A 15,199-nucleotide genomic window follows, 5' to 3' on the forward strand; every position below is an offset into this window, starting at 1 on the left:
AAGTGGAGCTATTTCTAGGCACACTGATGTTTAACCTGTGAATCTATGTGATAACCAACGGCTACAAAAACCAGCTTCCGAGAAGCAGAACTATTGAGAAGACTTAAGGTCCATCTGATTGCATATTGTGTCCTTCCGAAATCCTGATAGCAGTGATACTAACCTCTGCTATGCAAGAAATTGTGAGGCTTTACAGATTATAAATGCAACCCTAACTCTTCTTTCTGGTGATGTCTTTCTTTTGTGCACAGTGTGTAATTTTTATTTTTTGGGACATAGTGTAGGACAGCCATAGCCCCCAGTGTAATACTTCCCCTTACAGGGAACATCTTTATTTAAATAAAATGCACCTTCTGTTGATCACACAGTAGGCATAAGGTCCAACATATTGCAGCTATAGGTCTCAGCAAGTTAATGAATGCTAATTCAGTAAGGGCAACTGCAGCATATGTGGAAATTGCAGGTTCCAAAGAAGGCAGAGTTGGTTGTCATAAGGAGGCGATCTTTGGTTGGTTGTTGCATACCCAAACCTTGAAAACCAGGTAGTAAGCGGAGTGTCATTTAACTGCGTGTTTTGAAAGGGCAGGAGATGAGACTGACCATCCTTAGTTCTTCACTGCCCAAGTCACCGTCAATGAAGTGGAAAATGCTGATTTGAAGACAGCTCAGTTCTGGTTTGTGTGTCTCGAGGCTCAACAATGAACATTGTCTCCAGAGTCGAGGGCATATAAACAATTATGTTGAAACAAAAAAGGCTAGTTTTTGATCAAGATAGAGTGCTATAGCTTGCCACAGATGGCTCATAGCAACATGTGAAAGTCATAAGAACATACAGCCACATCATAGGATCACATCAATGTCATCATTGTAATCTTCTGGAGGATTGTTAAAGCAGCCATTAATCAGGACTGACTAATGAATGTTTTAACTATTGTGGCAATAAACGATCCTAACTGGCACAATTGCGTGGTGCTACATCTTTTTGTCAGCAGGTCAATGCGTTTCTCTCTCATCTCCCCTCTTAACAAATATTTATTAAGTAATGAGTTATTCAGAGTATTGAAAATTGTATGCCCTTTCTTTTACACTGTTCAAATAGTTCTTCTGGATCTTAAAATACATGCAAGGACAGCATACAGTGGCTTAGAAGTATAGAAAATATTTTATGTTAGTTGTAATTAAAGTGCAAGTTGAATTGATACTAAGCTGTCAGAGTTGCCGATGAGAGGATTTAATTTTTCAGTGTGGTGGATAGATGCCTTAAATATGAGGCAGTTTAAAGTTGCAAATTCTTAACTTCACATTCCTAATTCTACTTCAACCGTCTCTTTGGTACTTTAGCTAGAAAATTATTCTGTGCAGTTCACTTAAAGGAGTAGAACTGGTCTTTCTTACCCAGATCAAGATTGTACTGGCTGTTTTAACAATCCTCTAGAAGATGATTGCTTTCTCTTCCTATGAGGTATGCTTGGTATCACTAGTTCAGGGAGAGCTCACTACGTTTTATCTGGAAAATTGCCAAGCGACTTTGTACATGGGTTAGTTCTATTAGCCAAGATCGGAGTTTTGTGTTTAGTTTCGAACTCCAGTTGACATGGTGCATGCCCTCCTGGGCGTGTGGGTTTTAAGCAGGGGAAGAATCTTGTATACAAGAAACTGTTGGAGTTTGAGACGTACTCGCTCTCCTGTGCAGCTGTTAGTTTCTGATGGGAAAGTATCTCAGCGTATGCTCTTACTCTTCTATTAATAGTCTCTTGCCCAGTCTCAGTGGAGGATTGGAATGCATTGTTTTTAAAGGACTCTGGAATCGGGTCATTTTTGAGAGTACCGAGGGAGAAGAGTTAGTTACAAGCTCAGGAAGAGGGGAGGTGCTCCTACTGCTACTTTTTGTGCATGACTGCTGGGGAGTGTTTCTGTGCTGATCACTGGGTAAGAAGGCAATAATCTGAAAGGTCTGCTTATTTCTTCCCTTGTTTCTTGGAGTGTGGATTTGGTGAAGGAGGGGAAATTTTGGTCATCGGTCTGTCAGTAATTCCATGACTGGCTTTAGTTTTTAAGAGTGCAGCCCAGACAGTGCACCACAGGACATGATAACCTCACAGCCACAGCAGCTTTCCTGAAATGGTGATGTACTAATACATGAACAATCTGGCAGTCAAGAAGCAATTGTAGTTCATTTTGCTTAAGTAATGAAAGAATGCAGTTAGTTAAGGAGTACGAATTTCACCTTCTTTCTGTTTGAGAATTAGTTCCATACAGTACATCGACACTTCCAAAATAGCCTTGGATCTCTAAACTTTGACCTTTTGTTCACGTTGGAATGTTTGCATTTTGTTGTTTTTTGACTGGATCTTTGGTAATTTTTCTTTCATATAAATTGATTCCAGTTGTTAAAATGTTTGGCATATTATTTTTGTTTCTGTTAGTGGCTTTTTCTACCTGTTGATTTCAGGTGATTGCAGGTCCCGTTTGAACATTTTGTCTTACAAAAGAAAAGGCTGATTTGTATTGTTTGATGAGATATGGGAGGAAGGAAATTTTTAGGCATAAGTGGATATATTAAACTATGAAATGTTGCCTACCTAAATAAAAAAGTTATTTACTATATTCAATGTCTTTAATCAGGTACAGCCATTTTAGGAGCATATTTTTTTAAATTAGAAGCCAGTTGTTTTCCACTATTTCTTATATGCAGGTGTTCTGTAAAAAAACGAAATTCAGTTCTCAGATTAAGGACTGGGTAAGTAGTTTATGTTTAAGAAAAAAACCCTTGTAAGGATGTTCAAATTAGTTGGTTTTGGATAAAAATATCCTTTCCCCTGAGTGCCTACTATTAAATATTATTTAAGTATATCCAGTTAGAAAATACTGAATTCCCTGCACAAATCAAGTCTACCACCCCCCAACCCCTCCCCCCAGACTAACTGCTATTTTTAGATAAGAAATTTCAAATAGTCAAGGATGTTAGTTTTCACTGTAAAAATCTTCCCAGTTCTTTGTATCTCATTCACCAAAAAAAGAAAGAAACATGAAGGGAAGAGGAGAAGACAGACAATAAATAATGTTTTTGGAGTTATTTAAAACTTTTATAAATGGGACATGAATGCTTCATTTATTAGTTCAGTATTAGCTTTCCTTACCCAAGGTATAACTAGCAACATTTCTAACATACAAAGAAGTATGTAATCTTTCTCATGAACTTGCACAATTTGTCAAATATTTAAACTAGAAAATTGTGACTGTTGTGAGAAAAGGAAAGCAACTGCTGTAAGCCTTAACTGACTTCTGTTAGTTTCTGAACTGTGACCTTTGCAATACAGATTTGCGAGGAAGGGGCATATGGGGATGAATGAATGCCTACAAATAGGTGTCTAACGCCATTTTAGCCATCTGGGGTATAAAAAGTACATTCATAGGGGTGGTAGTTACTGTGTGGGACCTGGAGACTTCCTTCTTGAGCAGCAGCTATGATTCAGGTGGGAAATCCTACACCATGTACAGTGCCACTAGGCACCTATGTTTGGACACCCAAATTGTTCCCGTGGTCTCCGAAGGTATCCCTTGTATCCTACTCTGATTACATTCTCCCGTTAGCTTTTGAAGGAAGATGGGGTTGTACTGGGATTATCTTGCTCTCAACTTCTTTCCCCAGAAAACAAACAAATCCTCAGTGGTACTGAGAGTTTCTTTTTTTCTGAAAATACTTGTCATTTTAGGCTGTTTATTTTGTTATCCTCTGACCTTGTGAAGGATCTGCTGCTGCCTGAAAGGCATCCTTCTAGTTTAATCTCTTCAGAGTTTAAATGTTTGCTTCATTTTTTTAAAAATTATTTTATTTTCCTCTCTTGAAGTCTGTGTTCTTTCAGGGTCCAGTTCTATAACGGCTTTCTTCATAGGTTTTCATAGCTGGCAATAGGGAAGATGTGGCCAGACCGGTATTTCACAATTGTAGGACTGAGGGTGTCCATCCGGGGTTAGCCATCGGTGGACCACAGCTAGAAAGCTTCACCTGCACCATCTCAGACTTTATTGCGAGGTTTTCTTTTTGAGGAGGGTACAGTACAAGAGGGTCCATCCAGCAGGAAAAGTGCAGCCAGGCAGAACTCCTTTTTTTGTGTACATTCAATATTGGGCACCAAATACAGGCGACAAGAAACCGAGATGGAAAACTCAGGAAGGCAGAAGTTAGGAAATACATGATGTAGTAATAATTGACACTGGACTAGATGATTGTCCTGGAAACGTGATATGATTGCACGGAAGGCAGGTGCATTTGGATATTGCATGTGCTGAGAAACCTCAGGCGGGGAAGGCAGATGGGAATTCAGTCGAGTTCAGATATGATCGCCAGGAGTAAACTTGCTGACCTGCTTAGCTTCAGTGTGCTTAAGCTTCGACTTCTTACCAGCGGGTCTCTCTGGATGTAATGTACTGCAGGAACTTCAAAAGGGAGGCAGATTTACAACCGTCAGGAATTGACAGTAATAATGAGGGAAAAGGGGGCATGTTGAAGAGGTGCAGCTTCAGTTGAGATGCTGAAGAGTGAAATGTTGGTTCAGTTGAAAGGCACCAAAGCATGGAAGAACAGGAAAAACTCAAGATGATATAGTAGGTAGAAAATGCAGGAGTGGGTTGAAATTGGAGGTAGGAGAAGGAAACCTGAATGGCAAGGAAGCATTTTCTGGCAGAGAGATACATGAAGGTGCAGAATGGTCTTCTACAGAGTTGTGGAATTCTTGTTTTGCTTGTTTTACAAGAGGATGGGATGCTTTATGAGCTTGTATGTGCCCCAGTATTTGACTCGGCAGTCCCTTTCACTGCAGTGAGTGGCTTTTTGGTCCTTAGTAGTCATCTTGCTTTGCAAGTAGCAGGAAGGGAGAAAGACAATATCACGTTATTAATATTATACCTATATTTTGTATGTCTTTGTATTCGGTGTCAGAGCAATGAAATACTTCACCTAGCCTGGTTTGTTCTCTCTAAAATGCATGAGTGAGTTATGGTTTCATTGAGAAATAAGCGGATACTAACTGTTCTTCAGTGTTACTTCCCATCGCTTTCTTAGGGATCATTTGCTTGCTCAGGTTAGCTTATCTGTTAAGTTTTGTTTCCCTTCACTCTCACATAGGGAAGTGTAGGGAAAGTGAAACAAAATATATTTTATTTCAGTATTTCTCTTCCCTTTTGTTCTCTGGCTTTTACCTAAAACTAGTAACAACAGAATGAAGTAATTAATTCCCTTAGTTTCATGAGAAGTGTCAGTCGTGTTATCCTGGTTGTACCCACTTTAAAAATGTTCTACTCCTTGCTTATCAGCGATAAGATCTTCATTACCTCTTAATTCGTTACCCATACAGGAGAATATACTAAAGTTTTTCTCTTCAAACACATGGTACATTACTTAATTTCTCCTACCTTCAGGTAATGACTTTTTAGGAATGTGTTATTTGTACATTATGTTTGTGAGTTTTAGTAACAGACCAGCAGGTGCACTTTTCATTGTATAAATGGTTGCGGTTGTTAGGTAGCTAGCAGATGGGAATAGCATTGGGAAAACTGACCGTGCTTGGGAAGTTGTTTTTGGAATATCTCCTCTGATAATTCACTATTGTTGAAAAGAAGCTTTATAGTGGCAAACTTTAGAGAGCTGTTTGTATGCAGCTGGGACTGAATTTACAGACTACCTTTCTCAGACTTGCTAAAAAGCTAAGGATTGACAACCCCTTTCATCCTGCATTATCCAGTGTAGCTTTTAACTCCAAGAAAACTATGTTCACAAATTGATGCTGTGCTCCTTTGGGGTTGGTGCAGAAACATTAAATTGTACTAAAATATTCATATGTGAGTGCATTTAGCTGAAAGCAATTGATGTGCTTTTCCCTAGAGAGAGAAAAAAAAATTGCTGTATGGCCCTGCACTCCAGCAGACACCCTAACCACACTTAAGAGTAATTACATAGCTTGGCTGATCAAAGCTTCTTAAAGTGAAAAAGAAACTGTGGTTAGGATATAGTTTAGTAATGTGTGCTTCTTGAATGGAACAGAGTCAACTGCATCGAAGTAGTACATATTGGATAATTGTTTGATATACAGTGTAATATATATGAACTAGTGTCAACGTAGAAAATATTTTATTGGGTTAATAGCTTGTAATTGGAAGGAATCTTGTATGAAGCAATTTGCATTACAAAGATTTCTTTCTAATTTCATTGTCCTTTCATTCTTGCAAAGAAAATAAAGTATCTGAGCTGCCTTTAAAAAGAGTACATGTGCCAAAGGGGTTTGTTAAAGTACCGTGTTTAAAAGCATGCCACTGGTAGGATGATAAATTGATGTACACTGAAGCTTTTCAGCATAATTCAAAGGTTGGCATAAAAATCAATAGTAGCTGACGGCATGCTTGCAAAGTAACTACCTCATCTTGTGTTGCACCTGTGGAAGACGCACTGTAGTCTGTTAACAGCAGCATTCAAAGTCACTGTAAGTTACAACTAGAAGCTGTTTTTGTGGTTCTCTTAAGCAAAGGTACGTTAACTGCCCCAAGGCAGCCTAAGGCATTTTTAAATGTTCTCAGAAGTAAAAATGAAGTAATATTATATGCCATGAATTATTGTATAAATAATTGGAAGAGTCAGTATGTACAGGAAAATAACTGCATTTGTATGTTGGTAATTATAAGCATCCACATATAGCACTTTTGTGACATTTATCCACACGGCGTGTAACTGGCTATGAGGATTCTGGAGCCAGTTGTGCAATATGTGCACGTGAAGTCTCACAGACTTGCAGTAGATGCTAATATGTAAGTTGGGTACATTTAAAGCAGGAATAGGAGTTTAGGGGATGGGGATTTAGGGGGATTTTAATGATTAGCATATAATGACTCTCCCTACAAGACATATCACGGTCATGTTTGTTGAAAAAACAATACAAGGCTAGATGAATACTTTAAATAGCAAATAAGAAGTTGGATTCTTGGTTTGGAATCTTTCCTCTAAATGGGATGAATTTGGGAATTGGAGTTTTGTTTAATTTTAGGGTCGTTGTGATGCAAACCTGTGCTTACAAACTTCAAGTTCTCTGTCAGGGTTCTGGCTCCTACTGGAGTCATGTGGGATGTTGCGTGGCAGGACAAGTTAAAACACTCTTGCCTTTGCAGCAGTTTTCTGGCAGAATCAGCTTTGGCTGCTGCTGTAGCGCTTGTGAGAAGCCTAACGAGGATGTTACGTTACCTTCAGGTGTTCCCAGTAGTGACATACCAAGCCCTTTCCGCAATAGCACATCTTTAATTGAGGTACTTCCTGATCGTGCTTCCCGGCAGTCTGCTTCACACGCTCTTAGGCTGTTTGGTCCGTTCAGGTTCCTGTGCTCCGCATTTCCTCCATTTTGTTCCTTCTTACCATTAGCTCTCTTCTCGAGTGTTTCTTTCCACTGTGCTGATGTCCGCTGTCTACATCATAAAAAATAAAGATTTGTGGTATGGCTGTGTACAGTAATTACTTCCTATATGAAATAAAGTGACTGTGAGGCAACGCAATTGTCTAATGCCATCTGATGCCATTCCCCACCAAAACTTTCACTTTCCTTGACTTTAATTGCTTTTGGGCCTTCATTTGTATCAGGCAGTGCAGTGAGCCCCTTTGCATAGAATCTGTGTGCTGTTTTGTTACACCATTCGCATGCGGCACAGCACTGGCAGCAGCCCTTTGGTGAAAACCTGCCTGTGCAGAAGCACCAGGGAGTTGAGAAATGCCACTCCATGTCCTGGTCTTTGACGTAAGTGCCTGTAATTGTAGGCTGTCCATCAGCTACCTGGCAGCTGTGGTTAGAGGAGCTTCCAGGGATCCAAAAGCAGGAACTTGATGTGAAGCCATCTTTGTTGGCACCTGAGAGGTGTGATCCAGACTCTGGTTCATGCCGTTTTGTGCCTTTGTGTGGATCTCCTGCCTTGATGAGCTCTGAAGAAGTGAGATCTCTGTGCAGATGCTAATGTGCTCTGTGCTGCGCTGGCAGGCGTGTCGTATAACATAATTGGAAGCGACGCTGCTCTACGGTACTGATCGGCTTTCTGTTTTACTCCCTCGCTTACTTCATAGTGCTTGGGCTAAGGTCCTAACTTGGGACTTCGAATGCTAACAGTAGAAATGATAGGACTCAGCAAAAGACATAACAGAAATTAATGATTTCAGGGAAAACAGAAGAACAAGGGTATTGGTGTGAAAAAAATCTTAGTGATGTGAATTTCTGAGTCTTATGACCTTTCTGGATGACCAGTTGAAATCTTTCCTTGGAGAGCGCTGAACAGTCCTGAATCTTTATCATTTGGACCTTGTGGGTCCTTTGTTTCCTTCCTACTGAATGGCAGAAGAGATTTAAACTAAGATTTAAGCAGTCAAATCTATTTTACAGCATGGAACTATTGATAAGAAACATGCTGTCCTGTGTGTTCTTTGTATGAAATCATTATCGAGGTGACCTACCCTAAGTGTTACAGCCCAGCGAAGCAACCAGTTGCCTTACACAGAGAGCCAAAAGCACATAGCCTACGAGGTCATGGCTTAGATGCATAATAAAGGATTTTTAGACAAGCCCGGTGATTTACAAATGTCCTTTTAATGAAACATCCTTGTCTTTCATAGATATTTTAATGGAATATATGCACAAGCTTCTGGCTCCTGGGTAGCTGGATTCTTTCCAAAGACTGAACTTCACAATGTTAAACAGACTGATAAGAGTATCTGGTAGTCTCGATGACTGGCACTTAATGAATTGGTCCAAAAAAAAAAATCAAATTACAGTAATGTGTTTTTAAAAAGAGCTTGTATTAAAGGCTATATGATGTTAGAACAATTTGTCCTGCAACATCTGTTCTTTTATTTAGTGTAATTAAAATATTGTCTTTTTACCATGAGTTCTCAGATGGATATATGATATTACCTTGCAGCTGTGATTAAAATGGATTGACCTCCAATAGAAATCTATTCAATAAAAAGCTATCGAGGTTAGAAATTTCTATTGAGGTAAGAAATTTCTGCGTGTCTTCAACAGCTGTGTGGTTCTCTGGAAATACATAGACTAGATTCTGTGTTTCAATTTCAAAGCAAGCCTTTTTAATAGAAAATACTGTGTTCCTGCTCTGTTTTCTCTCTCCTGCAAGTTTTACAGGAGATCACTTTTGTAGAAAAGTGTAGAAAAGCTTCACAAATTTTATTTATCTCTTCCTATTTAAAACCCAATATACTAGCTGTAATCTGGTGCTGTAGAAAGATCAGAAAGCAATTGTCTTTTTTTTTTCTTTAATTGATGTAACGACTGTCAGACCTGTATGGAAAAAGCAGTCTGCGTGTTCTTTGTATTGGAATACCTTCACGTGCCAGCGTCTTCTGTAGGTCTGTGCCTGTTCCACAGCTGTGCTTTGTTCTGTCACGTTAAAAGCCACTTAACTGTAATGCACATCTTGAGTTGCACAGGGATAAGTTTTTGACCCTCTTACCCTCCCTGGCCCCAAAAATAATTTCTTGAATTAGATTTGTACGGTCGTAAATAGAGACTAACCTTGGTATTTTAAGAAGATAAATTCTGTTAGTATTTGAGGTTGTATCTTTTATAAGCATGTATAAATAGCACCTTTTAATTGGTTTTGATGGATGATCTCCTAATTAGTTTTGTGTGTTACGGATTCCTCTTTGTGAACGAGTTGGTGAAAAGTGCGATCTTTTCTTTTGTAAAATCACGTAGCTACATGTCTCACCGCTACTTGGATTTGCACTGGTGGGAGAACTGTTACAGAGCTGAAAATATACTTGGGTTTGGATAGATTATAGCCTGGTTGACTTTCAGCTTGAGGGGAAAAAACCCATGCTTTTCTGCTCTGAATCAAAACTGTCAATATAGATCGATTTGTCTATAAATTTCATCTATTTTGAATGTATGTCTCTTTGGAGATGCTAGATCGGGAGCCCTGAAGTGTAAAGATGTACTGTGCGCGCTTACCTTGGAAGCAGTTCTTGACTCATCCTGTGTAGTTGATAGTGAATTGGGGATGAAAAACTTCAGGGCATATGAACATTGAGGGCTGGGGTAAATAATAGAAAGTATTGGTATGAGTGCATAGTGTAGTAGCCCACTTTGGTACCTGAAATGTTTTATTCTGCCACATAGGGAACTTTTAAAATGGTTAAATACCTGATTTTCAGCTTTGTGCTATCTATCTTATTTAGAGGATCGTAGAGGTTTTAAACAAAAAAGCCTAGGTTTTTTCTTTAGGCAACCGCATTATCCATTTCTAGGTTATCTCAGTTAATATTTGCGTTGGGAATCTGCAGGGTCAGATGTAACACTGATTGCCATGTCCTCGGGCTGAGCAGTGTTTCAGGTTTGATGCAGATCTGGTTTTTATTTTTTTTCTCATCTGTCTTTGCCATATGCTACTTTGGGATTGTCCTTTTACAGTTACATTGCATCCCCAAGTGGGGAAGGGAACCAATTATCAGTTGCCTTTAACATTGAAAACCACTGTCATGTAAAAATTACCGCATTTAATTGATTTTGAGTAAGGTTTTGCAAGAGCTTACCGAAACTATGTCGTGGGTACCAAAAATGTCTCATTTTTCTTTTCTTCTAGGAACTTTATATTGCCGTGGGAATATCTGGAGCAATCCAACATTTGGCTGGGATGAAAGATAGCAAGGTATGGAGACGGATGTGATAGAAAAGATTTTTGAGGAGGGAAATGAGTTGATTGACTTGCTTTTACATCAGTATTTCGGCCAGTTTTCCAATTGTTTTAACCATTGAAATGGCCAGTTTGCGCCTTTAAAACATGCTTGATGTCTAAGGCTTACTGAAAAAATGCATTGGGGTAAAATATCTAACACAGGAGAAAAACCATTGCGCTACAACCTAGCGTGGTACGTAAGAGTAGCTAATTGACTGTATTTATTGAAAAAACCCAACAAATCCACATACGCTTGAAGTCTATACAATAGTTCTATTTGCGATTATTTCAGAGTATGACATACTAATTCATGCATACCAATGTGCAATTTGAATTATGAACGTACTATTCCATAAAGTAAAAGATGTCTCTGACATTCCTGCATTTAGCCATTCAAATGGAAACCCATTATAAAATGGCAGTCAAACTTTAAAAGGTTTAACTCATTAGTTGCCAAAGGAAATAATCTGAAATTGGAATTGCTACTTTGGTCCACAGTGCAGCATTTGGAAAGAGGAGCAGAATTACCTGCTGAATCTTATTCCTTCAAATGCCAAATATAAAAAAGTGTAGGTTGTATTGCCTCATTGTTAGTAGTTTTAGGAAAAGGATATAATATTTTTTTTTTATTTTCAGGGAAGGAATTTATGCTTTGTGTTAGAAATGAAACCCAGAGCTTTGAATAGGTTACAAAACTGAGGAGAAGGTCTGCAAAACTTTACAGTCATGTTCTCATGAGGCAGAGTATCTTTTCTTGCGAAGACATTGAACTTGTAAAGTTTTGTTGCAAGGAAGGTGATGTTTCTGCTACTTACCATGGAAATTCTGATTTAGCAATGGGGCAGAGAACCAGAGCTTATTCAAAAAGTTACCTCAGGTAATGGAGGGAGCAGAAGGACTGGCTTCCAAAGTAGCGTTTAGGAGTGTTTTGGGAATGACTGGTGGTAATTTTTTTGTGAGAAAGACAGAGGCAGCAGCCCCTAAGGTGTCACGCAGTCCCAGCTCTCAGCGTTAGTTTCTGTGGCGTCATGGTGCTGCGAACCAAGGGTGGAGCCTCAGAGTATAATTGAAGTCTGCGTTGAGCTCATATCCTCAAGTATTGCAGGTTGTGTTTTGCTGTAGATGTGTCAGCGGAGACTTGCATTTGTAAATTAGGAAAGCGATATAAAATAACCCTTTGCCAAAAATATTTCAGGGTATGTATTACAGGAATAGTTGAAGGTGTTTGTGTATGAGGTGGGAAGAGGGTAGTAGCAGCACTCTGCTAGTAGGTACTTCTTTCTTGCATATGTCATGTAGTCCCGTGAAGAAAAAAGATTTCTGTGGGAATAAAACCGTAGGCTTTGCAAAATGGTATTCTGTGAATTACTGCCCCTGTTTGTACGCTACGGAGTTGGTAACTTTGCTGGAGAAGTAAGCGAGATACGTGAAGTGTGGCTACCTGGGGATGGCAGGGATGTGTATCAAATCACGGAGCCGTCCTGAGGAGTTCTGTTGCCCGGAATTGGAGTTCACGCTGGTAGCATTTATGTTGAAAGGCGGCAGTATTGGAGTCTTGTGGTTCAGACATTGCTGATTGGTGTAAGGCTTGTTTTATAATGTGTTGTGGTTTGGGTTTTTTTTATATTGCATATTGTTCTAGATTTTGTTGTGGAAAACCTGTAGTTATGTTGTTGAAAGCTGTTACAGACACTTACGGAAAGCAAGAAAGAGAGTTTGTGCAATGTTGTGTTGTTGGGAGTTTGAGTAGGTGCAGTTTTCTATTGTGTGTGACAGCAAATGATACGTTCTGTAGTAAGTAAAGAGGCATTTTGTGATGTCTTTATTGCAGTTTTTTGAAATGGTATGTCTGAGTTATTTCTGTAATGGAATGGCTGATCCTAATCTTTTTGAGATTTTTTTTTTTTGTAGAATCTCTTTAACAGGGAGTGATTCAGCTAATGTTTGCAATTGGTAGTGAAGGGAGGTTTTGGGGGGGGGGTCTTGTATGTTGTATTTTTTTAAGGTGAAAATGAAAAATGTTAAATGAAATGTTGTGATGAACATTTAGGGGCTCAGAGATAATTGTGGTTATGGGTCTTAGAGAAAGGGATGTCATTTGGTTCTAGATGGTCGTTTATGTGTACTTACATATATATATACACCCAGATAGAAATACTGACAATGTGGTTTACTGTTTCTTGCAGACAATTGTTGCTATTAATAAGGATCCAGAAGCACCAATTTTCCAAGTTGCGGACTATGGATTAGTAGCAGATTTATTTCAGGTGAGGGGATCTTTGTTAATGTGCTTGGGAAGTATTTTAGAGATGTAAGTATTGTGCATATTTAATAAGTTGTAATTATTGTTAATGATGTCTGGGAAGGGTTTATGATATCAGTATTGTGGTATCAGTATTGTTTGTGCTGAAATTTAATTGTTAAATGTAGGGTGTCTGTAGGGGTTGTTATGGACAGGCCGTGTTTGTGTGACTATGAAGTGGAGAGAAACATCCGTTGTTTTTCAGGGTTACGAAAGAATGAAAATGGAGAGGCATGAGTGTGGTGGGACATCCGGACTTTGTATTTTTGCTCGTAGTTGCTGAGGTCTATGAGGAAGTAGGAATTGTGTGGGCAAAATGAGTTTGAATATGTGGTGATAGTGTGTAGGCAATGGTAGATTGTGAATAAAATGCATGTATAGTCTTTTGTATTAAGGAATAATGTAGTTTTGAGGGTTATATTGTGCTGTGATGGTATAGTTGTTGTATTTGGTGTTGGTTCTAGGCTGTGCCAGAGATGACAGAACTGTTGAAGAAGAAATGAGAGAAGGTGGTATGTTCCTTGGGATGTGGAGTGGATAATAAAGTAGAAGTGAAAAATGGTGCTTGTGGCTGTGTGGTCATTTAGAAAAGGGAAGGAAAGACAGTAAAGAGGGAGGAAAGGAAGGGAGGGAGGAAGGAAGGAGCCGATCGAGTGTTTCGAGGTCAGGAAACCACTACAAAGTAACACAGCCAGCCAAATCACAAGTGAGTACTTCCATTCTCTATATTCTCAGAGCGCCATTAATGCAACTCCAGACCTCAGGAACTTTTCCCATCTGATCCCCCAATGTTCTCATCTAGCATTTGCACACCCTGTGAACAGTCCAGCAGTGGTAGCAGTGTTTTCAGGTGCAACACATCCAGACTTTCCTGATACGCACTGAGCTGCTGCCCTGGATTAGGACTTGTCCCTGCAGACACCACAGAGCTAGCCAACTTCAGGTTCACAGGCTCTACTGCCTTCTGTGCCAGGCAGGCCTCTTCTGACAGAGATGACAGCAGCTCCTGCACCATACCATGGGACACCTGTTCCTGGCCAGGTGTGATGTCACCCTGTGGAACACCACCGCTGTCCTCACAGGCCGTACTGCAGTCTGGAGATGAACCCAGTGTCTGGCTGCTCTCGCTGCACGCCTGTGTCCCTGAACTGACGGTTGATCGTGAAGCGCTACCTGATGTGATACTGGCTGATGTTCCTGTGCTGCCAAGCCGTATTGGCACCTCCACGGTAAATAGGTCAGAAGACATATTTGGGCGATGCACATCAATGGCGGTGGTGGTGACCACGCAAATGGCTGCCTCGCGGACACCGCTATCTGCAAGACAGAGAGCACAGTAAGTTGCTGAAAGCACCAATGTACACCTCTGTACCACAGGGGGCTGTCATGTTTCTTAAGCCTCTTCCCCTTCACTGTTCTGTTCACACTGCTTCTCCGTACTACTCTGTCTATGTGCGCTCAGAAGCCATCGCACACGTACGCACGTCTACATGTAGCCTCCTACATCTGGATATGGAAAAAGGGCTGTATGTATGCGGCTCCATATAAAGTACATTACACCTCTATATACGTACACAAAGACATTTAAGAATTATACACACGTGTGATAGTACCTCGTGCATATTTAATGATCAATCGTCACATATCATGCACTAACAAAAATACCCAGATGCACGCAGGTACACACACACAATCCTTTGCTCTATGAATATATGCATATTTCTGGGCCTATAAATTAGGTATGCAAGGAGGCATTTCCTTCTATAATACACTGTACTTACATATGAACATCCCCTCTTTCATTGTATATTGCTTTTCTATATAATCAGAACATAGAGACATTAAAATCTATACATCATACCACTTACCTCTATGTCTGTGCACGTGCACACGGACATACAGAGTGTACGTACCATGTCGACATATACGCACAATTCTTCACAAACAGACACGGGTTCTCTCTCTAGAGATTTATTCATATAGATTTGGGGAAACTGTATATGTGTATCAGAAACTGCACGTATAATTCATTATACCTACATACGTATATGCACACAAAGATTTGATACATGGACTACAGAGGCCTACTGCTTTCAATACATGCACAACCCTACCGTGTTTTCCATATGTGTCTGTGCGTGTAAATACATGGGGAATGTATATGTAAGGACATACAAACCA

General features: G+C 39.7%; 2 protein-coding genes across 3 annotated transcripts in view; one reads left to right on the forward strand and one right to left on the reverse strand.

Moving 5' to 3' along the window:
• ETFA (electron transfer flavoprotein subunit alpha) overlaps positions 1-13,579 on the forward strand; it is a 30,859-nt gene extending 17,280 nt beyond the window's left edge. The window contains exons 10-12 of the mRNA XM_054836399.1: positions 10,624-10,689; positions 12,903-12,983; positions 13,483-13,579. Of these exons, the coding sequence (XP_054692374.1) occupies positions 10,624-10,689; positions 12,903-12,983; positions 13,483-13,521 (186 nt within the window). The 3' untranslated portion in view covers positions 13,522-13,579. The remainder of the gene's footprint in view (positions 1-10,623; positions 10,690-12,902; positions 12,984-13,482) is intronic.
• Positions 13,580-13,729: 150 nt separating this feature from the next.
• The window catches only part of TMEM266 (transmembrane protein 266), a 63,882-nt gene continuing 62,412 nt past the window's right edge, over positions 13,730-15,199 (reverse strand). For both annotated transcript variants that reach the window (XM_054836394.1, XM_054836393.1), the window contains one exon: positions 13,730-14,335. In XM_054836394.1, coding sequence (XP_054692369.1) covers positions 13,779-14,335 — 557 coding nt within the window. In that variant the 3' untranslated portion in view covers positions 13,730-13,778. The remainder of the gene's footprint in view (positions 14,336-15,199) is intronic.

Source organism: Grus americana, chromosome 10 (genome assembly GCF_028858705.1).
Source record: "Grus americana isolate bGruAme1 chromosome 10, bGruAme1.mat, whole genome shotgun sequence".
NCBI classification, from domain to species: domain Eukaryota; kingdom Metazoa; phylum Chordata; class Aves; order Gruiformes; family Gruidae; genus Grus; species Grus americana.